Source organism: Dendronephthya gigantea, unplaced genomic scaffold, assembly GCF_004324835.1.
Source record: "Dendronephthya gigantea isolate DGI-Jeju-01 unplaced genomic scaffold, DenGig_1.0 000000F, whole genome shotgun sequence".
In the NCBI taxonomy this organism is placed as follows: Eukaryota; Metazoa; Cnidaria; class Anthozoa; order Malacalcyonacea; family Nephtheidae; genus Dendronephthya; species Dendronephthya gigantea.
The window spans coordinates 3,862,216-3,883,822 of record NW_021163010.1 but is presented as its reverse complement, the minus strand read 5'-3'; the positions used below and the strand labels follow the sequence as shown (position 1 = coordinate 3,883,822).

The following is a 21,607-nucleotide window of genomic DNA, read 5'->3' as shown; positions in this document are numbered from 1 at the left end:
ATTATTGTGTTGTACTTTTCCTTACACGTGATGAATTTGGCGGGAAAATATTACCTCGTTTAGAACCATTTTTAGAGCAATTTACTGTTCCCTAATTCCCCTGTACGATTCAGTACGATTCCCTCTCTATCCACGTTTATCCTTATCGTTTTTCCTCCTGAGTCCTGACATCACCTCGTCGGTTGTCGCCAGTTGTCGTACACAATATTCGTAAAATGTCGGAATATTGCCGCGAAATTGTAACGAGGACTGGTTCTGTTTTGTTTTAGAATGAAGTAATTATCGAAGTTCTTTCGCGTTCGCGATATTTTGTTTTGTTCAATAATCGTGGTTCAATGGAAAGCGAGATTAATAGTGCAGGTGTCCTGCTAAAACCAAGAGAAAATTTTATAAAAACTCAACTTTTATCCGAAATCCTTATTTGTAGAGTTGTTGTACAGTATTTATGAATCATAATTCATAACTCGTCTATATGGTCAAAATGTCAAACACGAATTGGCGAGAGGATGATCTGGAAAGGGGTTTGGCAGATGATCTATTTAATCTCTCAGGTTTGGGCGTCGAAGATTCACAGATTGGAGCTTATGACATGACGTAGGTTTTCTCCTTGCAATTTATGATGGCCTAAACTTTTACTGAATCGGTACTAAATATGTCCTGATTGTACCCTTGGTAGGATATTATCAATTTTCCGCATGTTTTAATACACGCCTGTTAGGAGCTAAAAATATCAAATCACGTGACAGTTCCAGAAATTTTAGAGCTGAAGGATCACTGATGACGAGCTTCCATGAGCAGGGCTCCTGAAAAATATCAACAAAGGCATTCCAATACATATTAAACAATGATAAACTAAATATTATTTGACATAGCTAGTACTACTATCTTGAGATTTAATGAGCATGTTAGACAAATTGTCTGATGTAATCCAAGATATATGTCATTGTCATGGTCATTTGATACTTTCTAGCTCTTCCTGTCTGTTATAACCACTCTCAGTATAATTAGTTTAAAATAGCTAGCTATTATATCACATGACCAATTTAGTTGGAACAACCTCTTTAGGCAATGGTGTTAAACAATCTTAGGTAGATCCATGTATCAACTGTAATTCTGTAATAGTGGGTATAGAATACCCAAGGGTGTCAGTTCAGGGATGGAAGAAGAGATTGGATCTTTTAGTTCAGTTGTGGTAAAAAAAGGAAAAGAGAGGATAGTTGTGAAAGTGTCTTGAAGTTGTGGAATTCAAGTGTCTTGTAAAACATAGAAGAAACACATACACTTTAGCACACTCCTTTCTTGTGAACTGAGGTGCTAGATCTTCTTTGTAACAAGGCACTTTTCTCTATATGGTGTTGTCTGCGACAAAAACTAAGTGCCTGGGAATGTGGTAGGTGCTGAATGGAAATTATTATGAAACTAATTACTCTCTGCAGGAACAGAATTACATTGGCATACTGCTTTTATATTGTTTGAGTATCACAACATTTGAATACCACTATTTTCTGATTACACACTTTTCATAGTTTTGTATGCAGACACACTTTGAGAACTTATTGACCTCAACTTTTGGAAATATCCATTGACCCAACACAACTGCCAACACAGAACTTTGCTTAGGCCTAAAATCACCAGCCAATTTTTGAGCTGCAGTGTGTGATGGGTTTCAAAATGATAATTGCTCTGACTTCTACATGAAACTTACATAGATGTTCATGCACGTTTTGAGGTCCATGTAGATAAAGCATCTACATGTAGTGTACTGTATTTCAAATAAAAATACAAAGAAATGCACAATCAAATTAACATATTCACCAAAAGTACTTTAAAACCAAAAAAGGCCCAGCTCCTCTGATGTAGCAGCCTGATATACAACAAAAGTAGCGTGATATACAACAAAAAGAACGAAGGAAGTGCGCGATGAAATATTTCTTATGTCAAACATTCCCTGAAAGGCTAAAACATTCCTTAAGATCCTCATCAAACATTCCATAAAATCCAAATTAAAATCCCCTTAGGCTAAAGATTATAGAAGATGTGAATTTTTGCCCTTTCTACAACCACCGTTCTCTGTAGCTTAGTCGCAAGAGAACTGCTCCGTAATTGCAGAGTTGTGGGTTCGATTCCTGCCAGCCCCGAATTTCACCTTTGCGCCTTTACTCCTTTCATCGTAAAATTGTAGCGTTGCCTAACTTTCGTTCTCCCAGCAAACTATTTAAGTCGGGTTTTAGTGTACAGTTTTTTTTCAATTTGTGTATAGAATAAGTGATGATAGCAAAATCACTAAGCCACTACGACCTGCGTCTTTAGTCACAAAAAAGTGTCAAATTTTCGCTCATACTATAACAAATATTAGAGCACGCATTTTTAGAGGCAGTCCTATAGTTCTATAGCCCCTTGTGGGTTCGGCGTTGGAAACTGCGAATTTCAGTTCAGTTGTTCCTAATCGTGGTACTGCAAAACAGATTTGTTTAAGTGAACTAGTCGTCTAATTGGATGTATACCTAAAATGTGATATTTCTCTTTTTGTAGAGAGGTTTTGAATTTGGTAAAAGAACCGTCTATGTTATTAAATGTATCGAACACCAGTAATCCGTAAGTAGTAATTTGTATTTTTTAAGTATAATGGTATAAAGCTACGTTCACATAATAGAAAAGGGAAGTATTTTTTATCATTGAAACATTGGTGATGTTTAGAAATGTTAAAGTTGAAGGTTCGCCCTTAAAGCAGTTTAAAGAAGATCCAGCTAGTTCCAGGTACATGTGGTTTGTTTTTTATTGGAAATAATTTAAAATCGTATATGGAACATGGGTGTTAATCGTCTCAGTGTGTAGAAATTGGTAGAGTGGATTATCAGAAAATTACTAGAACGTGCCTTGATTATTTCAAAATACCGAAACTTTAGTGTGATAGAGTAAAGTTACCTTGACACAAGCTTCTTACTTTTTATCTGTACATATTATAGGTTCAATTTTGTTCTCAAAGCTCCGACATCATCTTCCAAGAAATTAAACGAAGACAGCATGACCTACCTTAACCAAGGTATGATTCTAATTTCTAAGTGTTCTTGTAAGTTTAGCAGTATGCTAGCTGAGGTTGTTTTGAGTTTCGTTTAATTTAGTTGCAAGTTATATTAGACTTTTATCAATCAATTTTAAACACGTCACCTACATTATTACGAAATAGCGTAATGCATTGCATTTGGCGATAAAAAGTTGCCTTTGTTCTAACGTTCCGAGTTTAATTTGCTGTGTAACTCTCGATCTGAGTTGTTCAACTTTGTTTTCAAAGGTCAGTCATATCTAGTTCGACTACAAGCATTGTGGGATACTTCGTTTATAAGTAATCATATTGTGAATGTGAGTACTGATATATAGAGTGATGTTTCAATTTGTATTAGCCTGAATCCCTCCTGGCATTTACGTATTGTAACATATGTTTTGTTTAGGCTGTGGTAAAACTTGGATTTTTTGAACGAAAATTGCAAGTGATTGAGGCAGAAAAGTATGAAGAATGGTCAACTAATCGACCCGCAGAGAGACTTTTAGAAATCGGTATGAACGTTTCATTGGTAGAGGAAGGCGGTGGTATATATATTAAGGGGCTGCATGCATGTACATGGTAACGTGAAAAAAATTAGTCCGGCTATTTTTTGTAAGCATATGTAGATAACTAATGTTGAAAAGGTTCAAAACTGCATGTGGTATATACAACGAGTACTGAACTAGCATAATGCATTCTTGGGTCATGTATGTAGATATGCCTATGTCTGCTGGGATTATGAATATAAGGAGTCAAGGCAGCTATACAAATGAATTGGAGTTTGAGTGGGATACAAAAGTTGAGGCTCAAGTTTATGTCAAGGTACAGTAAATGTGCAATTGATGTGACTATTTGGTCTTTAAAAGCATGTGTTACTACCCAGAGATGGTAAGAGTATTGTAGTGCAAACGTGTTGTAATGACGGGATTATCTAGCCAAGCGTCTCTTGATCTTCCGTTATTCAGATTTGATTTCTTATTTTCAGATTAACTGCGTGAGTTCAGAATTTACCAGAGGCAAAAGTGGTATGTTGTCTACTAACCTTAGTATATGTTAGACTAATATTTTCCCGCTGTATGCGCAAGGGAAAAATCGGACGTACAGTAGCTCTCCCCTTTTAAATAGCATGTGTGTCCTTGCATGAGCTTCAGTTTAAGAAAAAGGTATAGGAAGATTAGTTTTGATTTGTGAAGATGACGTATATAAGGTACTGTGAAAGGGACGTGGAAGAAGAATTTTCGAGTTTCAAGTTTTGAATTCTTCTCAGTGCAAGCTGGTAGATGTTCCCATACCAGGAACGATTCTGCAGCCATTTGATCAATTGTTAGGTGCATACTAGTTAGGCACATCAGGTGTGAATATACTGAATAAGATGAAGAAATTTCTTCTTTTTAATCAAGGAGGTGAAAGTGGCGTACCACTTAAATTGCAAATTGATATTCACGACACGAAGTCACAAAATGTTGTTCCACTATATTCAGCTGGGTGTCAAATAAAAGTCTTTCGGGTAGGTTGCACTGTTAGAGGCAGGGCAGTTGGGATGGGTTATGAGAATGGAGGGGCAAAAACATACACTACAGGATTTCCATCGTATGGTTCTGTTCCTTGGTTCTACCGTCTACCTCTTTATATTTACCATTGCATGATATTACTAGTTCGTGCTTTGATGAATATATCGCATGTTTTTCTCCTTATCTTGTATTAAGACGAAGGGTGCTGACAGGAAACATAAAACCGAGTTATCAAAACTTGAGCAATTATCACAGGAGGAAATGGTAAGATATTTAGAAATTAGACACGTGTATATTAGTATAAGCTTTTATGGGGTACACATTAGGATGGAGAAGTGCATAATTGGGAACTTTTATTCCAATGAACTATACCTGAATTTATGTTTTGCTTTCAAAGATTTGTGACATTTTTACCTTGATTTTTACCAGGGACAATACCAGCCTCCCTGTGATGTCACAGTACTTACAGAGGTAAAATGATATTACAGATATTACATAGAGTATAAATAAATTCCCAACAACATTTAAAAGTTATATACTACTTTTGAAATAACAATCGTTATATTGTAAGGGTATTTCTTTGTTTTTAGAATCTCGTCGAATGTTCAGAAGAAAGACTATGGTCGTCCCCAACGTATGTCCCAGGAACTCACTAAAAGCTTATGTTGCAAATATCATTTCTTTGCTATCTTTCTTGTTTGTTTATGGTTTCATTTTCGTTTAGGAGTTCATATCAAAATTCTCTCAACTCTTCTATTCAATCTCCACAAAGCTATTATTCTCCCGTATCATCCTCGACGATAACGATATCAGTTCCAGAGGTAAATAATTATAAGATCATTGGAATCGTATAAAAGCTGTATAAAAGTACTGAAACTCCGTGGGTGACTACGAACTATGGCTGACTATAACCATAACATGCAAATATGTTATCCATGCATGTGAAAAAAATTCTTACAGTTACACTATTTGAAAAGAGTAGCTCAACGGATTTTTTCCTTAGAGAATCACTAAAGACTCCACAGTGGATGAAACGAGAGCATGGTTGGCAGATAACAGATTCCATGCCATTTTACCGCAGCTAAATAACTATACAGGTTTGGTTCTTTTCTTTGAAATCAAAAACTTTTTTGTTCAAATTTTTTATCCGCCTTGGTATAAAATTCTTATTTTAACTTCTCTGTCAGATTGCAGTCACATCACGCAACACTGAATACAGCCAACTTTAACTATGATATTTAAACGATTGGCCCATGAAGATCAAAAGTTGTAAAGTTGTAAATCTTAAATCAAATCTCTTAATAGGTGCTGATGTTTTACGACTAAGCAAAAAAGATATTATACTGATAGCCGGGAGCGCCGAAGGCATTCGATTACATAACTTAATCCAAACTAGGTAATTCATTGCAACGTTGCTGAAATAATATAAAGACTACAGTTTTCACTACGTCTGCCAATTACATGCAAATGTGTATTGTACATTGTACAATGCAACGCAATTAAATACATAATTTACAGTACAATGATAGCTGTCATTGCAATACCTTCTTTTTGTCGCGTGTTTTCAGGGCAGCGAAACCAGTATTAACAATGTACGTATGCGTGGAGTCCATGCAAGATCTATCAACGATGAAGGAATATCAAGCTGTATATTTAGAAACTTTGACTTTAAAAGCCCTTAAAGAAAAACTAGCTCAAAAGTGTAATCTACAGAGTAGTCAGATATCTGCTGTATTCAGGTAAGGGTTTCACACATAATTACGTGTTTGTACCACTGGACGGTGCATAACCGTGTTCATGGCGCAAATGGAAGAGGGGATCGTTATGAACAGGTGGTATAACACTCTTGACGAGCTAGTAGCGTGTGAAGTCGCTTGGCTCCAAAAAACAGTGCTGCCTCGTAGAGTGTGCTCTCATTTTCCTGTCTCGTTTTAGCCTCACGATCGACGGCCCTTAAAGCCAATCTCATACCTTCATAGATAATTTACTTTTGTCTCAGTTATTACCGCCTTATCTATCCGTAGCCACCTAATGTTTTCAAAGACAATAAAAGAAAAGTTAATTTTCTTTTCTATAAAAGAAATATCTATAAAAAAAAGTTAATTTTCTTTTCTATATAGGCAAGGTCCTACGGGTATTTCAATTCTTGTTAACGACGAGGTACGATAAAAACTATGATATACACCTATATCAGTATATACATACAACTCTTTGTCATTATGAGTTGTATGTGCCTTATCGTGGTTTGTTTTAATTTTTTTTAATTCAAACGTTTTAGATGGTGGCTAACCTTGCTGATGAGATGTCATTTATGGTTGATGTTATCAGAGGTATAAAGTGGTCTTAATTATTTCTTTCACTAATTACTCTACATTCAAGTGCGATACTGAATTAACCCGTTATTTAGTCCAAATTGCCGAACAATGATGCGTTCATTTTGCAATGTTTTGCCCAAACAAGTTGTGAAAACTGTATCGTTAATCATCTTTTTCTTACGAACGGTCGTTTCTTTATTTAGACGAACACAATAATTTGTGGAGAATTCTGCTAAAATAATTCTGGACAGACTAACTGTAAATATTCTATACAGGAGTGCATGGAAATATCCCGCTCCGTTGCACCAGAACTTCCAAGTTTCTATGAAACAATGATAAACTTTGTTCACCATAAGGATTGGTTGGGATTTTCAAAAAAAAAACAAGCACGCTGCACTTCATACCGTAATGCATTAAAAAAATGAATGGAAATGCATGTTATGGCCAGAAGTAAACCCTAAATAGGCTATAAAGCACATGCACTTTCAGTTTCTTCTTTGCATGTTTTGTGACTTTATCTTGGCAAAAGATAAGTTCATGTTTCATAGAGACTTTGAAATTCATTCTGCATATGCTAGAGTATATTTCACTGATCGACCAAAAAATGACAAGAAAGAGAGATCAAAGATCTGTGTTTATATTTACTTTACGTGTAAATATGCATGTGGTCGTTAAAAACAGTCTGTTTGAAAAACATTGAAACATCGCCAACAACAATCGTATATCAATAGTTCATTTTACTATTCAAATTGCTTCAAGTAAAGGCTGGTTTTCATATATGACATAATTCGTCCTGACACATTAAGTCGCCTGTGCCATGGAGAAATATCACTGTTGTAAAACGATCATGATTGTTGTGAAAAACAAAAAAAAATACGGTTTTTACGTAGGGTTTCACATGGCAAACCAATTACGACATGTGAAATACGACGAGTTATGGCATATGAAAACGAAAACCAGCTTTTAAGTATAGTAAAATAAGGTCTTCGCTTGTATTATGTAAATACAATATGAACAATTAATCTGATATTTTAGTGGTTGACGTTGTACCGTAAGTTTGCTATATATATATATATTCGCAGTTTATATATTATAGCTTAAATACAGTCCCTTTTTTGGTCTTGGAATGATAATTATGAGATGACAATGCTTGACAAATCATGTCAGAACCGACTGCTGTCCAAATATCACTCTTACCATTCCCCGAGATTCCCGATTCGCCCTTTTAAAATATAGCTCAGCCAAATGTTTTTGGGATGCTCTTTCTTGAAAATAGCGAACTGGAACGATTTATTGCAGTTACTGAGCCATTTGCAATTAGAGTTTCTGTTTACTTTTTTTTTATATATGCGGAAGTACATATTGTGATGTTGAAGCATGGAGAGCTCAATATTCACGAGGGTACTATAATAATAATAATTAATGGTTGGCCGATTGAACGGGAAAATTTTAGACCGGCGCCTATAGAAATATCGCTTTCCGTTTTGTCGTGAACCTAATTTCCCTTTAATTTTTAACATTAATATTCGTGTATTAGCAAGTATTTGGGCGAGGCTAAGAATGATTGTGATATTTGTTCTTTTTTGTGTTTTGGTATTTTTTAAGTATATCAGACAGATGACGATGTGCATGTAAAATTTCATTTAAAGCTTTTAATACGAAACTTTTCTTTCTCAAATTTTGGCAGCTTCAATTTGACATAGAGTTCGCCTATAGCTGTGGGCACTGAAATCTAGTCGCCGTATTGATTTTCTGGGTCTACGCTTTTCATGATAGAATCCAATGGTATAATATGAAAACAATGAAGCTAAGAACACTCGGAAACCGCCGTCGGTTCCTGGTTGACCTATTAGCTGGATAATACTAAGCAGAAGATTCCAACGTCTCGGTACAAAGTCCCCCGTAAAAAGGCTTATATATCATAAATATTTTTATAGCTACATGTGCACAAATGCTCTAGCTTGGCTATGCCGAGTGGTTCAGTTTCCGTCTATAGGTACAACCGAAATATTTACAATCACCGAAAGCCAAAGGAGAAATCCTCCTTCATATAACCATGGATAATAAAATGATAAAATAAATAATAAAATAAAATTGATAATAAAATTCATTTTATTATCCATGATATAACAACGGCCCGGTAACATTAAATAATCCTTTCTCTTAGATTAGTCACTTCTAATCCTGGTGACGTCAACTACATGAATGTTATATAGCAAGTAATGATTGAGAACGTGGTTTAATCATAATCCTTGTTGTGTTCAAAGAGATTTTATATAAATAGTCAGAGATTCTAAGTGTGTATGGTTTCAGTAAAACTCAATGTTATATATAGTTAAAAAATTATATATTATTAATTTATTTTGTTGTCAATATGTCATATAATATAGATACCACGCTATTATTAGTTATTTGCCCGGGGGGGAAAGGAAGAAAAAACCGCTATGACCAAACGATAGCATAACACATTCTTGTAAGTAACACAGTGAGCGTATTTTCTCGTTCACGAAAGCTTTTTTGCTTCTTTAAGATAATGTTACACAAAACAACGTTCAACATCAACTCGCAACGCAACGATAAGCAAAAATCTAAACAACACGTTGTGTGAAATAAAAACAGTTCATAAACTCTCAATTTGTTTCCAAAACAATTTCTGTGTTACAAACTAAAGCTCATATATATCATATTCGATGCGTCATATTCAAAACATTGTTGCGTTGCGAGTTGATGTTAAAAATTGTTTCGTGTAACATTACCTTTAAAAGCTCACTATTGCCATCGCGATCGAGGACAGCCTATACATAAAACTGTTTGTTTCTTAAAATAAACAAGTATTCGTCCTATACAAGTCGAACGCTGTTACTGACGTGTACACATTCACAAACACCATTACACTGGCTCTTTGCCTCGTGTTATCTAATTATAGGTTTAATTCTAATTGACGATTTGGGGTAATTATTCAGCCAGTCTCTTGATGGCGGAAATCGAATGGCAAAAATGGAGACCAAAAGCGGAAACCGAAATGAGGAAAACGCTGTAGTGGGGATATTAACGTCTAGAAGAACTATGAAGAAACCTGCAATAAGGAAATTGTTTTTTAATTCTTTGCCATGCAAGGTCGTTCGAAACGTATTGTTTTTGTAGGCGAGATCGTCAACCGTGAAAGGAAAACGATAGAAATGGACTGGCACGGGTATCGACCAGTTCTCACAGAGTTCACTGCTTTATGAACAACGATACGATAAATGCGCAAGGCTGAATTACTTGTTTCGTTATACGATTCCGTCCAGGAATCTCGATGGTGGCTGCATAAAACACGCGACTGTTTGCTTGCACTTGTTTTCTTTCTTCTTCCCCATCAGGTAAAACACTCCATGCCGTATTAAAAAAATCATGTTGAGAACACTTCAATGAGTTCGAGGCTCCCGCCTCTTTCGTGCATTGTATCAAGTTTTTGATGAACTTCTTTCTGAACTACCTTTAATTCCTCCTCACTCATGTCGTTCAACAGCAGTAAGACCGCTGATAATAGATTTGAGTTCTAAAAGATAAATGAAAGAATAGTGGAGACCTATATGCATTGGCCCCTTTTTTTCAGTACATAACTTTATAATATTTTAAAATAGATCCCTACGATAGATTAAGAAGACTAACACCAATTTAATTCATTTATTTGCTTGGTTTTTATGGTTTAGGTTGGGGAGATATTTGGCATAGGAATAAAATATGCTGGGTGCTAACGGCGATAATGAGATATGTTAAAATAGAACCCAAGTTCGTATATGCAAAGAAGCGGTTTGTTCTCATTTTGTATTTCATATACTTCATAAAATACGACATGAACTAGAGAGTTAAAAGAATACAATTCTCCTCCTAGTAATTTTTTAAAAAAAAAATTGCTGAGGGGATTGGGGGAGGAGGGAGGGGATAGGGAGGAGATAGGGAGAGGAGGGGATAGGGAGAGGAGGGGTAGCTGATGAACCCAACAATGTCTCGTAATTGAGAAGCTACGGTGTTATATTTTTAGCCTGAGGGTAATGACAGTGATATATTTACTTACTTTTGGACTCGTATTTAACCCTGTTTCACCACAAGACATGGGGCGTTCTTCGGTCGAGATCAGTACGCCTTCAGTGGGTTGTGGTCCACCCTGTGTACACAACATGCTGAAGGTAAAAATATTAATGAAATTTAGCAATGGCAATGCAAACAGTCTGAAACTTGTCAATCATGCTTGCTTAGTTTCTCAAAGAGCAGAGGAATAATACTCCTATTCAGTGTCCTAAACAAAACAAAATTTTGTAAATTTCTCCTTCAATTTATGACAAAATTCAGCAAAATTTTAATGAATTCGTCGATGGCCATAGGAAATGCATAGACATATAAATACATTTTAATAGTATTTTTCCTGTTATCGCGTTCACAAAAACTGCGGAGGTTATAAAGAGATGATCGCAAAATATGGAAGCGTGAATTGAGTACAGGTACAATTACGACTGATCGTCGACAGAGTGTATTTGCGAGCGTTTGGGCAATGTTCTTCAAAGCTACAATAATTTGTTGCCTAATAAGTGCATGGTATGGTTTATATCACAATGTATATACTCCATTAACTTCGCTAGTAAAGGTTTGCTGTGTCTAAATAAACACAATACTCAAGTGGGCTGATCCGTCAGTCGGATGATACCGATGGGTCTTTCAAAGTAACGTATGTCACGCAAATATCGGAAGATAAACACTACACTTGAATTAATACATTTATCCGCATGCAAAATAAAGCTGTAAAAAATTCTAAGAAAAATCTTTTCTATGCAAAGGCATGCAGAAATTAGAAGCTAGTACAATGCATTTTCCGTACGGCTGAATACCGTTCAACCATGCATTTTTCTGGAAACGTGCCTGATTTTGAAATGAGGCTAAAGAAAGGTACACGTTTATACAATTATTGTCGGGACGATTTTGGCTGTTGCTGGATGTTAATAATGCATACGGCCAGACGTTCTCAACGTAATTAACAATTCATTCGCATGCATCTTGGACGCGCTGAGAATCGTTGTGCGTCAACACAACGACCAATCCGATTTCGAGCACCTAAGCCTCCGCTCCCCCCTGACTATCTATTATATTGGCTTAACGCATCAAAACACGACACACATTGGCTTAACGCATCAAAACAGACGGCTGCACACAAACGTGGCTCAAACTCAAAGCTTTTACATGAGAATTTCATGAAGAGATACACTCATTCTATTATTCAATATTTGGCCACGATCAACATTTACATTCTGTGGTGTTGATATTTTATATGGCAGCGTAACAACACTGCACTTAACTACAGGACTGAATGAAGAGAGAAAAAATAACATTGATGAACTACAAAGCAGCGCGCATGAACAGCATGTCCACCGCAAAATTACAACACGCGAAATCCTGGATGACGCTGTTGTTACTGCTGACTGTACTACAACTCGAGCTGGTTTGCACAGATGAAGGTTTGTTACATCTTATTCCTAAACTTGCTATTCCATATCTGTATGTTCCTCTTCACAAACAGTAACCCAGTTTGTGCAATTGCGTTTTTATAATGTTTACCCTTATTCGTACACGCCTACGAGGCTCACACGTATGAGACAAGATCAGAAATATAGAAGATTTTATCCCAAGGCTTGCAAGGCGGAAAAATAAGCATTTCCAAAAATATAATTTCCTAACCTAATTTGCAAATAAGCAGCAAAACTGCTCAAAAACAGCGATATATGAATACCATTTTCAGCTAAGAGAAACGATAATTCGCTTTTCCTATGGCGCCATATACTCTGACGCGTCTCTATTAAAGATCACAGTAAACAGCCTATATCTTGAACAATAGTATCTGACCGGTCTCATATCAGCGGCATTGTGCAAGACATTGGGGATAGACTTTATAGGTTTAAGAAACACACAGAAGTACAATAGAAAAAAGCATTAACTACGTTTCTGTCCTTAAGTCATTCAAAAAATTTCCTCGCATTAGGTCCATAGCGCAACGTCAATGGTCTCGATTAGTTGTTCACCCGTGACTTGAAAAAAACATGTTTATTTGAATGTTACAATTGACAAATTGAGGCCCCGGTTGCAATTTAGCTATACCAGATTCGCAGGTCACGACATCTTCGTTTGCAGTTGAGAAGCAATGGTTAGTAGTGAGATTTAGTATATTCACTCGGGCCTTTGGCGGTAAAAATCTCGGCCACCTTTTAACACTAACAGAATTCGTTACGGTGTGATCTGGGTCCTAAATGCTATTCAATATAATAATGATGTCCCAAACTTTGCTTTTTTATTGATTAATAATACGCTTCGAATCATGTGATCTTAATTAAAATATAGGCTGTTTTAAGTTGTTTCCCACAGTCGTAAAAAGTGTAAATAGCATTTGAAGTGAAGTTCAGCACCAAAGTCAAAGACAAAGTTGAGTGCATTTATATTTATACTTATACAGCAGTGATTTATTCTGGTTTATGAATTATGAATGTTAGCAAAATACATGCATTTATATGGTAATATAATCATATTCTTGATCCTTCGATTTCTATAGCCGTGTTCACACTACGAGACCAGGCCTGGCCCAGACCAAACTTTGGATTTGTTTCTTTTTCGTTTGAACGGACTTCGGCAAGACCGTATCTAGGAGATCAGGGCTTTCAAGAACAGGTGACCTAGATTTTCAGAGTAAGGCTTCCTCGAAGTGTTGTTTACACAACGAAAATTTGTTAAAATCGGTTTTTATAGGACTGGCTCGTAGTGTGCACGGCTTATGTCAGTGAGGGCGGAACTAGGGTTGAAGTATGACAGGTTATATATATTTGTCCTACATGCATATATTCACCAATATGATGCCAATGTTATACATACGCAAGGTTTAAAATATCAAGGAATTAGATGTAACAACTGAGGGGGAAAGTCCAGTCTAGTTCTGTGGAAAATCAGCTAGATCGAATAAAATCTACAATTGGAAACACCAATTAAAAAATTATAGGAGGACTTCTACTTACGTGCCAAAATTTTGTGCATGCATTTCGGCCAGTGATGAATTTGTCATGCATGTGTGCGCATTTCGCTTGGATTACAATTTTCCCACGGAAGATAACGATGTGCTTTTAAGTATATATAGCGTAAAAACAAAAGAACCTTTCACATATAGGTAAAAAACCTGGTAATCCAGACGTTGTCCGGGCATGAATAAATATTGCTACTTCAGGAAAGGAAGTGTCGCATGATCAGTGGCGTAGTCAGCCTGACGATTTTGTCCCGCTATGTAAATTTCACGTCATTATAATCATTAATTTCTTTAGAAATTTAATGTCTTCACAGTCAATGAACACCAAAATATTAGCATAGCGGGACAAATCGTCAGGCTGGCTACGCTACTGCGCATGACGTGCTAAGAAATGGACGCTGGTGGGTTTGAAGGGGGGGGGTGTGGAATGTTGGGAGACGCAGATTTCTCCTTTTCATGTTTCTTTATGAATTTCAGTTGCGGGAAAATCGATATAGTCAGAATGGCATATGTTTTAATTGATTATTTTGGATATACTGCAGCTGGATAACTATAGACCTATAAAAAACTAAGCCATTCTGCCAGAGTTAGGTAATTCGTCCAGCGGACTCATTTTAATGAAATTTCGAAACACAGAAAAAATCAACACACGACGGTTGAAAACCTGGCGCAAATTGCAGCCCAATAGATTAGATGGGTACTCTTCGAAACCCTTTCTAAGGTTTACGCGAAGTATTGATTCTGTGAATGAGGTCGAATAATCGATAATAGTAAATTTCCTTTCATTTTCCAGATGCAATGGAAGTCCCTGGGGACATCATCCTTGGAGGTCTATTTCCAATCCATCAGAAAAGCTTAAAAAGAGAAAACGAATGTGGTCTTTTCATCCCGATGCCTGGGTATCACTATATGGAAGCGATGTTGTACGCCATTGATAGAGTAAACGCCGATCCGAATATACTACCAAATATAACACTAGGAGCTAAAATATACGACACGTGCATGAGCAAAACTATTGCAGCGTACCATGCCAAGAGATTCATAAGTATGTCCTTGTCTGAATCCCCCGAGCATCAACTAGCCGGTGTTATTGGTGGCCTTCACAGCGATGTTTCCGAAACGGTTGCAAATTTTCTACGCGTTTTCGAGATCCCACAGATCAGCTACTCGTCGACAAGTGTCGTACTCAGTAACAAGGATGTTTACAGTTACTTCCTGAGAACAGTGCCGCCAGATTCATTCCAAGCACAAGCAATAGTTGATATCATACTGAAATTCGGTTGGAGTTACATATCAACAGTAAATTCGGAAGGGATTTACGGTGCAAAAGGCATAGAAGTGTTCTGGAAATTGGCTAAAGAGAATGGCATATGTATTGACGTAAAAGCTGAATTACCGTCCTTTCCAACGCCAGGAGAATACGACTCGGTCATTAAAAGATTATATAATGGCAAAGAAAAAAGTCGTGTGGTGGTAGTATTTGGTACTTGGTCTTATATTCGTCAACTGTTGGAAGCAGCCAAAAGACGGAAGCGTTTCGATAATTACCGTCATTTCACGTGGATCGGGAGCGACGGATGGAGTAATCGTGACCATGCGACAGAGACGGTTGAAGAGGTAGCATTAGGAGCACTCACTATCATGATGAGATCGGGAGTAATTTCACAAGGATTTAAAGACTATTTCGCCAAACTTACTTTGGCAAATTACCCACGTAAGAATAAAAGGTATGTTGACTCGAATGTCGCTCGAATTGCCTATATCCTACATGAATGTTTTTCCGCCTTCAGTTCGGATAGCCCCCCCCCCCAAAGTCAACCCCCCCCCCTTAGTTATCGCATCTTGAGTAGGTTCCTGAGAATATTGATTTCTTGGATTCGTTATTATTTCTAGTTAATTTGAGTATTTGCATTTCTTAAATCACCTCCCACGTGCACTCGACGCGGTTAAGGCCTAAAAATGGGATCTTTTACGCTTCAAGGTTTTTCACAGAATTTTGGGAAAGTCATTTCCTCTGTAACGTGCCAGAGGGATCCAATCAAACAAGCCAACAAAAGGAATATAACACAACTTGTCGTGGTTGCGAAAGTTTACAAGATGGTCAGGTAGAAATCGATTCCATTCGTGATACTGTGAATGCTGTGATCGCTTTCGCGCATGCGTTAGACAGCTTACAGAGAGAATTATGCCCGAATGAGATTGGAAAATGTCCTGCGATGACGCCCTTCATTCGATCGCGGTTGTTAGAACATCTTAAGAATGTCTCTTTCCTAGACCCTTCGGTGAACGCGACTGTAGAATTCGATCAGAACTACGAGGTAAGTGGCATGTATGATATCATGAATTTCCGCATGGAAAATGGTAAACCCCGTTACGTCCGTGTCGGAACCTGGGACGGAGAATTCGACGGCAGCAAGATTGCTTCAAGGTTGGTTTTCGATAAGGAAATAAAATGGTCGCAAGGTACTTCCAATGTCCCCGAGTCAACCTGCTCGAAGAAATGTAGTTTTGACAACATCCGAGTACCTATCCCTCCGCTGGATTTTAAATGCTGCTGGGAATGTCAGAAGTGTGGTAAACTCCAAATCGTCCTTAATAATACTTGTCAAAGTGGCCCAGTAGGTTGGAAGCCGAACGTGAAAAAGACAGGTTGGGTGAAACGTAGCCTTGTGTACCCGAAATGGAACGACTACCTATCCATACTCCTCATCGTTATTTCATTGTTCTCCCTCGTGCTAACATTACTAACAGTCTTGGTGTATATTGTTCACATCAATAACCGACTATTGAAAGCCTCAGGAAGAGAGTTGTGTTTTGTTATGTTGACTGGAATTGCATTATGTTTCACCGTACCGTTCTTGTTTCTTGCAAAACCTAAAGATGAATTGTGTTACGCACGTGGTTTGGTCATAGGTCTCGCGCTTGCCATGTGTTACGCGCCGTTATTCATGAAGATCAACAGAATATATCGTATTTTTACCGGCGCCAAATCCTCGGTTGCTCCACCAGCCTTTGCGACACCCCGCATGCAACTGTTGATCACTCTTGGTCTTATTGGTATCCAGCTCATGTTCACAGCATTCTGGTTCATCGCTAAACCAGTGCAGGCCACAGAAACCTACATCGCAAGCAGGGAAGAGTTGCTACTAGAATGCAAATTTGACGGACTGAGTTTCTCCGTGAATTTGTTATACGTGATGGTCCTAATGTGTCTTTGTACAGCATACGCATTCAAGACTCGAAACTTCCCGAAAAATTTCAACGAATCCAAGTATATTGGTATAAGTATGTACATCACGTGCGCTGTATGGATGATGTTCTTCCCATTCTATCTCAATACGGATGATAGTATCAAGCATACCTATCTCATCTCAATCGCATGCGTGATCATTGGCCTGGTCACGTTGATTGGTATATTTGCGCAAAAAGTCTACATTGTGTTTCGCGTGAAGAACATCCGAAACGGTGATCTCCTCTTCGGCCCTCATGGACATTCTGGACGAAAGAGGATCACCTCTACAGACAGCGTGATATGAAATTCAGAAAATCATTCGAACCAGTTCACCTTTAAATTTCAGTGACAAATTAGCTCATTTAGCGAGGATTTAAATAATTCACTTATTTGAACGTTAGTGTCTAGCGAATTCAATTCAGGGGGTTCTTCCAATTTAGAGATTTATTCGATGTCTCTTTTAGAAACGTAAAAATTATCACAAAAAAATTAGAATGTGTTTAATTCGTGATGGTAAAAAGCGTGCGCAGCATGCAAGGGGTACATATGATGTTTCTTAAGATTTTCGGATCTGGGCCGGTTGTACGGAAGCTGGATAGCGTTATCCACCAGAGTGTCTTTGAATAATCGCTTTGAAATTGTTCGTTGATTAAACCTTGGTATTTTTAAATTCCAAATTATTTTTAAACTCTCTTTCATAACTATTAACTCCAAGTTTGTAACTTCATTGCTTTCAAGTAAGTTTCAAACGGTTTAAAAAACACTATCCGGTGGATAGCACTAACCAGCTCTCATGTACAACTGGCCCCAGGGTTTCTATGATCAGAGAGAAATACGGGGCATCTCACAATTAATAGGCACCTTCTCAGGCAAATCTCATTATTGTACATAATTGTAAATATTATATCTTCGTGGCTCACTGTATTAAGATAGAAGATTAAGTATAGAAATAAAGAACTATCCATATTTTAAAGGCATGTTAAACACGTGGTTGCATTATGTTGATAGCGTGCATGTGATCTTAAGTTTTGTTGTTGTATGAATCGTTGTAGCTTTGCTCTTGTAAACAAATCTTATTTGATAGCATTTAGTGAATAACTATATTAAAACGTTTTTGCATTTGAATTCGTCGTAAATCTTCTGATCTCCTTAACAAATCTCCTTACACGACCATGCATTGTAACGGCTTGGACCTATTGCAATACTTCAGCCGTTACAAGGAGATATAACTTTAGTCTTGGATATATTCATGCGTTTGCATGAGTGCAAATATTTGCCACATACACGTTTTTGCGTTTTTAGTTCTCATTCATCATTGCCCTGTATCATACCCTTTGGGTATTGCCAATATTCCAATCCTTTGCCGATTGGAACTAAGAACTTGTACATATAAAAAGATTTTTTGAAAGCACTTGGCCGGAGTGTGTAAACAAGAATCCCACAATATTGTTCATTCATTTTACATTTCCTCCTCGCTCTTCGCCCTCATCATGACGTAAAACAATCGTTACGTCGTGCAAGTAAGAAATTATTTGTTTAATGTTCACATACTTGGTTTGGTCAAGTAGTTCCTGCGCGGACGATTCTTCATTCTGCATTTCAGACGTTCCTATAAGAAAGGAAAAGTGAGGAGGTTTTCAAAAGCAAGAAAAAAAATGAGGTAAGAGAAAAGGAGTGGACTTTTACTATCGGTCTCAGAAAATAGTTCACTGCAGTTAAATTGTATCTCAGAAATAGGTCTCAGAAAATAATTCACTGCAGTTACATGTATCTCAGAAATAGGTCTCAGAAAATAATTCACTGCAGTTACATGTATCTCAGAAATAGGTCTCAGAAAATAATTCACTGCAGTTACATGTATCTCAGAAATAGGTCTCAGAAAATAATTCACTGCAGTTACATGTATCTCAGAAATAGGTCTCAAAAAATAGTTCACTGCAGTTAAATTGTATTCAAACATTACTTTACCACTTTTAGCTAAATCATCAACTTCACAATCGTCTTCTCTCTGCAAAGTGGGAAAATATATCTTACATACGCACGTCACTTCACGTTGGAAAATTATTTTGCAACTAGGAAGGAGGTTGTGGCAACTTTTCAATACAGCTGAAAAAATTCTTTCTGTACAACTGAAATGTTGCCAGTAACGTACAGTACAGTATGCTTACATTGCAAGAAGCGACGTCCGGGATATTTTCAGTAATTACTTCACTGATTTCATTTAGACAGACGTCTGCAATAGAAATGGTAGAAATGAAGCCTCACCCACGTTATACATGATCCATGCAGGCAGATTTGCCAAGGTCTGGGAATGGGGGGTGTGAACACATCCCAGATAAATATCAGCAGATGGTATACCAAAAAAAATAAAGAAAAAAACCCTGATTCGTACTAAACATTATCTATTTATTACTTCATCCGACTAAGTATACTAACCAACATTATCGAGTCTTTCTATGTTTGGCAAGTTCCTTAGAACTACTGATCTGTAATCTTGAACATCAGAACACGGATTATCCGACAACCACAAAACTTTTAAACATGGCAGGTCCTTTAGGAAATGTATTTCATCTAAATCTGCAATACTATTTCTACGCAGATAAAGCTCTTTTAATTTTGTACCTTTCAGATAATATGAAGTTAAAGAAAACTCAGATATAACAAATTACATACACACCAATCACCAGATTCACCATACAGAAATATTAAACCCGTTTTCTAACAAAAAATTATGGAATTATATTAAAGCAAAAAAAGAATAATGATAATTAATTTTATACTAAATCAACATATAAAACGATCCAAATAAAAAACAAAAGATACAATGTGCAAAGTCTTTTAGGCTGTCAATTTCATTTACACTAAAGAAGAAGAGATGAGTGAAATTCTGAAAAGTAGCTCTGAAAAGACAGAGTCCTTGGGATTGTCCATATGACGATCATAAGTTCAAACATACTTGGAAAATCGCAGTTTCCTCTGATCGGTTATACGCGGGCAGATTTTATTTTCATTTTCCATCATGCAAAGTAGGATCCCCCCTTAAACTAACCCCAGCTGAGCTAAGCAAAAGTGTTTTTTTTATAAATGTACTGGTATACCTAGGAAAGCATTTTTATTTCATTTCTCAGTTTTCTCTAAAGGTCAAGGAGGGAGCTTAGGCAAAAATTATTTTTAGCATGCATGCAATACTTCAGATATAACTTACATTCAAATCTATTATATACAGCAGATTACCAGTAATTTCTACTGTTTCGATATCCAATTACCAAGAACTCTTACCTAGGCATACTAGAAATGGAACCTTACCTTAATGTTATAACTTCAACATTGGGCATCCTTCTCAATATAGAAACCTAAACACAAATCAATGAAATTATCTGTTAGGTTTTGATCATGTTACAGTAAAGTGAAAAGTAAATCCCTGGGAATTTCTAGATTTAACTAGCCAGGATGGAGATTAAGCACATTGTGTGGTCAAATATGAGTAGTTATGTACGTTTCTTAAATAACATTTCTATTGAATAAACTTACATCTGAAATACTGCTTCCCCTAAGAAATTAGAGAAAAAAGTTTAAATACTAGCACTGTTGAATATCAAGACAAGACAACCAATAGAATGGGTATAAACTATAGCAGTCTAAAAAGTCATGTGATTATACAACTTAATTAGGCTGACTGTGAGCCTGTGATACAGGTACATATGAGGTATGTATATCAACATTGCATGCAATTGAAAATGTGATTCATATTGATGTTACTGCCAGCAATGGTATGACTATTCTAAACATGACTATAGCCATAACTATTCATTTCACAGGTATAATACAATTCTGCTTACAAAGCAGCCCAGTTATGGCATGAGGGAGAGAGGGTTAGGGCCTAGAAGTGCATTTTGAATGAAGACAATGGATTTCTCTTAATGTTCATTTGCAAGTTGGATAAGACAGGACATGTGAACCAAACTGCTTTTCAATTATCAATCCAGCTAATTTCCAGAGAATTGCCTAAATTTCTGTAACTAAGCATTAACAATACCACTATACTTTTATCTGTCTTTTATCCCTACAATACTCTTTGCCCCACACTGGATTTTTTTACTGGATATATTCTAATGCACTACTAAAGAATATTACAACCTCTCCAAACAAATACAACTTTTTTATATACAGTATACAGGCATACAGCAAATCACAAAATACTGAAATTACAAAAGATTATGAAGATACATACCAACAATTTAATTTCTTCACTTTGCTCAGCGACGTAGCGCGCGATCGGGACAAAACTACATCCTCTGTTAGCGTGCACATAATCGACACCAGTTTTTACATCGATGAGGTGATATTAAAGTACTAAAGAACACTCAAAAACTAAATATAAATTCGAAACTGAAAGATTAGCGCCATTTTTGTTGTTGTTGTGTAAACTGTTGCACGAGTTACCTCAATTTACCTCTCCTACTCCAA

At 36.8% G+C, this 21,607-nt stretch overlaps 3 protein-coding genes across 3 annotated transcripts; 2 read left to right on the top strand and 1 right to left on the bottom strand.

The window, feature by feature from the left end:
* Positions 1–208: 208 nt before the first annotated feature.
* LOC114519323 (transcription factor CP2-like) lies at positions 209–8,075 on the top strand. The gene is made up of 19 exons (XM_028539444.1): positions 209–594; positions 2,533–2,595; positions 2,698–2,757; positions 2,967–3,043; positions 3,293–3,360; positions 3,450–3,555; positions 3,759–3,865; positions 4,029–4,068; positions 4,444–4,550; positions 4,750–4,818; positions 4,984–5,025; positions 5,145–5,188; positions 5,279–5,375; positions 5,558–5,651; positions 5,860–5,950; positions 6,123–6,293; positions 6,675–6,714; positions 6,833–6,884; positions 7,073–8,075. The coding sequence occupies exons 1-19, from the start codon at positions 473–475 to the stop codon at positions 7,108–7,110; spliced, it is 1,488 nt and encodes a 495-aa protein (XP_028395245.1). The 5' UTR covers positions 209–472; the 3' UTR covers positions 7,111–8,075.
* Positions 8,076–9,371: 1,296 nt separating this feature from the next.
* LOC114519333 (cilia- and flagella-associated protein 410-like) lies at positions 9,372–21,575 on the bottom strand. Its single transcript, XM_028539456.1, has 10 exons — positions 21,372–21,575; positions 20,672–20,690; positions 20,447–20,493; positions 19,964–20,001; positions 19,577–19,762; positions 19,309–19,373; positions 19,109–19,148; positions 18,692–18,749; positions 10,930–11,035; positions 9,372–10,410 (listed from the first exon to the last, which is right to left on the bottom strand). Exons 1-10 carry the CDS (start codon positions 21,449–21,451, stop codon positions 10,261–10,263), a joined length of 789 nt encoding a protein of 262 aa, XP_028395257.1. The 5' UTR covers positions 21,452–21,575; the 3' UTR covers positions 9,372–10,260.
* Positions 12,043–17,748, top strand: LOC114519295 (metabotropic glutamate receptor 8-like). The gene is made up of 3 exons (XM_028539414.1): positions 12,043–12,361; positions 14,702–15,635; positions 15,890–17,748. The coding sequence occupies exons 1-3, from the start codon at positions 12,214–12,216 to the stop codon at positions 17,442–17,444; spliced, it is 2,637 nt and encodes an 878-aa protein (XP_028395215.1). The 5' UTR covers positions 12,043–12,213; the 3' UTR covers positions 17,445–17,748.
* Positions 21,576–21,607: the final 32 nt, after the last annotated feature.